Source organism: Dendroctonus ponderosae, unplaced genomic scaffold, assembly GCF_020466585.1.
Source record: "Dendroctonus ponderosae isolate FM_Combo_2020 unplaced genomic scaffold, Dpon_F_20191213v2 Dpon_F_20191213_4, whole genome shotgun sequence".
NCBI lineage: Eukaryota > Metazoa > Arthropoda > Insecta > Coleoptera > Curculionidae > Dendroctonus > Dendroctonus ponderosae.
Window position 1 is genome coordinate 869,156 of NW_026018611.1, and position 3,968 is coordinate 873,123.

General features: G+C 48.7%; 1 protein-coding gene across 1 annotated transcript in view; it reads right to left on the reverse strand.

Moving 5' to 3' along the window:
- Nucleotides 1-389: 389 nt before the first annotated feature.
- The window catches only part of LOC109540094 (anoctamin-4), a gene marked incomplete in the record, with an annotated part of 8,551 nt that continues 4,972 nt past the window's right edge, over nucleotides 390-3,968 (reverse strand). The window contains 12 exon segments of the mRNA XM_048665839.1: nucleotides 390-733; nucleotides 1,483-1,624; nucleotides 1,676-1,735; nucleotides 1,801-1,898; nucleotides 2,229-2,306; nucleotides 2,366-2,471; nucleotides 2,533-2,738; nucleotides 2,795-2,934; nucleotides 2,988-3,157; nucleotides 3,209-3,352; nucleotides 3,409-3,573; nucleotides 3,631-3,752. Of these exon segments, the coding sequence (XP_048521796.1) occupies nucleotides 612-733; nucleotides 1,483-1,624; nucleotides 1,676-1,735; nucleotides 1,801-1,898; nucleotides 2,229-2,306; nucleotides 2,366-2,471; nucleotides 2,533-2,738; nucleotides 2,795-2,934; nucleotides 2,988-3,157; nucleotides 3,209-3,352; nucleotides 3,409-3,573; nucleotides 3,631-3,752 (1,553 nt within the window).

The following is a 3,968-nucleotide window of genomic DNA, read 5'->3' on the forward strand; positions in this document are numbered from 1 at the left end:
CCCCCTTGACTTTAAAGCTGGATCCGCCCCTGTCAGGGTCACGCAGACAACAGGGCAATATTTAAAGAATGATGGAAAATTAGTCTCTTACCTTTCAGCTGGAAGGGACGTTTGCATCGCAGGGGTGATTCACTCTAGAAAAAGAAATGTTTGTCAACTTTTTGCCGAAAAATCTAACTAAACAAATCTACTGTGCTGTTTATATCGGCAAGTATTAAGTGCGTTTTGTGTGCAACACTACGATCAAACAATCTCAATTTGTGCCGCTAAACTCTTATAAAACTTACGCGATCCGACTGATGTCGTTTGTTTTCAACTAAACCTCACTGGATTCTACACTCAACCAAAATCATCTAATCTAGGGCGTGGTTGGCGAAACAAAAACGTCAAAGTTGTAAACATCTCTATTGCATGAACAAACGTCGAAGACGCGCATTGGCCAGACCATTGTCGAAAACGTCAAACGCATCGCTCTATCACTGTCTGTTACATGCGCGGACAGCCAATGATCTGGCCATTGCGCAGAGCCGGACTAATGTAGATAGATCGTCATCAACATGCTTGAATGGCACAAAGGAAATCGATTAACAGCTAATACTTGAGGCTTAACATTACGAGTATTCCCATACGGTCGATTGGGTGATGGAGTTTTTCTTGCGGCTCACCACCTCAACATGGGCGTCCAACCCGTCGGACAGTCTACTCAGTCGTCGCGCCCAAGAGCCACGAATTCCTAATCAAAATCACCGCAATCAGGCGAAATTCAGGACGAAAATATGACCAGTGGCGTAACCAGAGGGGGGATTAGTCACTAAAGCTAATACTAAAAAAAAACTATTATGTCCCGCTTAAATGACTATGGTCAGTCTGATGTGGGGCTAATTTTGAGATTTAGGGGGCAACGCCTGGGAATTTTGGGCAAGAAAGTCGCTGAATTGTCTCCAGAATAGAACATCAACAAAAAGTAATTACAGAAGGGTTTTTTTGTCGAACTCACCCCGTGGCTGCTTAAGGGCGTCTTTGGTGGCGCACAGCACGTTCGGCCCGTTTATTTTCACCACTTTTTGCAATTTTTTGAAAATGTTTCTCCGATAAACGTCAGTTACGCGCGTAACGTCAACGCCGACTGCCGGCGCAGTGTTGCCGCGCCGTTGGACCAAAAAGCCACGCATTCATCCCAGCAAGTTCAAACTGCCGAAACTCTGTTSAATTTTGSCAAAGACTGATTCAGTCGGGCCAAGCCTGGCAATTGTATTCCTAGCCAAACTGTTGAARTTGACTGAGTCTGTTGGTCGACAGCGTCAAAACCTGTTGGCTAGAAGCAAATGCCAGTCTGCTACCAGTGGGGCACAGTGACAACACTGCGCCGGTGACAGGGAGATGAACATTCGGATTTCCCATAGCTACCGGGGGTGGCCGATAAGATAAGTTCGTCTCATCTCCAGGCTACGCCACTGTTCAACCTAGGCCGAGTGGACTTACCGATTTTCGAGTCGTTGTTCCTGCTGTCGTTTTCCCTGATCGTGTTGAGCACATCATCATAATCGTATTCAGTTTTCCTCAGTCCATGCTCGTACTTGGCTTCCTTCGCCAGCAGCGTTTCCCGTTGGATTTGGGTATTTAGCTAAGAAAACCCGCTGTTAAGAGTTTGGCGAAGGAAAACCCCGCGACTTACCTCACTGGGCACGTCTGGAATCACATACTGCATGATGCCAACCAGAGCAAACACCACATGCTACAATCCCAGCGGCAAAAGTTTTGTCTATGCTTAGATGTTTGATTGATGGGTGGATGGCTTACCTCGAAAATGACCACAAAAGCCAGCCGGGCGGCAAACACGTGCCAATACTGCGGACTGAGCCCGTAGGGATCCGACTCGTTGGGGCCGTTCCTGTACCCTGCAACCCCCATAAATCAACACCCTGTAGTGTAACTCTAACGTGTTACGAAATATACTAAGACGGAACTGTCTGACGTTCGTGACGTAAGACAGTTCCGTCTTAGTCGGAAAGCACGGGAGATCACTTCGCCCACTGCCTCATCGCCTTTGAAAATGTCCAGCGCAGTTGTGGACGAAACGTCAGGAAATTCGTCAATGTTAGTTCTCTGGAGCCAGTGGTAGACGTTTTCCATTTTAGGCAACAAAATGTCAGTAATGCCCGTCGTAACTTTCTCGGAAGGGATTGTAATTACAACCACAATTCCAATCAAAATTTTAATCGCCTCACCTCTGTACTGGCACACATCGGGCGTTTGCGCTTTATCATCCGGGCCCATATTCTCGTGATAGTCCGACGTATTGAACACTGAAACCCCCAGAACCCCATTGAGCAACCCTTTTGGGACAAACCCGCCCTTAGGGTACCTGATAGGGATGAGTCGATGTAGCCCACCAAGTCCTCTGCCGCCGAGTACTTGTACTTGTAGACCATCCGGGGGATGAAATCGCTGGTGTAGGCAATCACAAAGGCCTGCAAACTCGGATTTAATGCCAAAAACTTTTTTCAGTTTGTTTTCCCTAAATTTACGCACATTTGAAACCACAGCTGCGTAGGTGATGGCTTTGAGGATCCCATACCAGGCCCCAATGTCCTCAACGCGTTCGGCCAGAGGCCTCCTGGCTTGCGTCACCATCTTGTAGGCGTCCAGCCGAATTTCCGCCACATTGTTGATGAGCGCGCATAGTGGGGCCAAAGGGAAGGCCGCCACGAACAGCGTCACGAACCCGTATTGTAAAACTGCCCCAAAAACAGCGCCTGTAGCGATTTGAGGGTGAACTGGAAGGTTTACTCACTCATTTCGAGGTATTCGTCGAAGAGGGCCAGCCGCCCTGGATCCTGCAGATGGTAGTCCTCCTCCCACCTGGTGTGCTTCCTGCTCAAGTCCTTGGTGTTGGAGCGGTGCGACCGATACCGCCACCAGTTGTAGAACTTACTGAGAAAAACTGGAAATTACTGAGAAGCTTTAGCCAAATGGTGCAGGCGTACGGATTGAAGATTTCCACGAAATTATTCAGCATCTGCTTGCCGATCATGATGATGGCCAGCTGGATGCACAGCTCGCTCAAACAGCCGGCTGGATCGCAAATGTCGCCTTTGACGCGGAAGAATTCCGACTTTCTACTGATGGTGTCGCCCGGATAATCGAAGAACCGGCCCTGAAAATCAGGATGCTTCAGCTGATCTTCAGCGGGCTCCTGGGTGGGTACCTTGAAGAACGCGATGTAGATCAAAGAAGAGTAGAAATTCATAAACTCGAACAGGAATATTTTGAACGTGTAGGAGTCCTCGAACTCTGTGGTCGTTCTCGGGCTTTCCAGGTTGGTTAAATAGATGGCCAGCCGATGGTAGCCCTGGAAAAGCGATTTTCCTAACCGACTGGGTTTAGTCGTCGCCTGCAGGCACCTACCCGCGTCAGGCTCATGATGAAGATCAAGTTGATGAGGGCGGCCGTTACTGAGGTGACGATCTTCGCGTGATTCTTCAGGAACAGGTTCTGGCTTCCATAGATGATCGTCACCAAGGAGAGCCGATAGATGATGGTGCCGAGAACGGCGGCCAGAACCACAAAAAGCTGGGGAAACAATACGGAGTTTTTCCACTGAAACTTTGAACAGCCGGCGGAGCCTACCATGAAAAACACGGCGCTGCCCGTAATGACCATTCGGAACACCTTTTGGGACGTGGGAAGATACGGCTCTTTTTCCCTCGTCACTGGATTAGTCCGGAACGTTTTCACGCTAGTCTCGAATTCTGCGAGAGAAACATTTTTGTCACTTTTGATGCGGCCCTATTTTTCAACCGCCCCCTGTAACACCGGCAGGGGCGGATCCAGCTTTAAAGTCAGGGNGGGGGGGGGGGTTATGTGGAAAAAATATAGTCTTCCGTTGTCTATGAAATTAGAAAAACTATCGTCGTTTTGTGCAAGGGTGGCGCAAGATTATTGCAAAATTCCATGTTTTCCGTCCC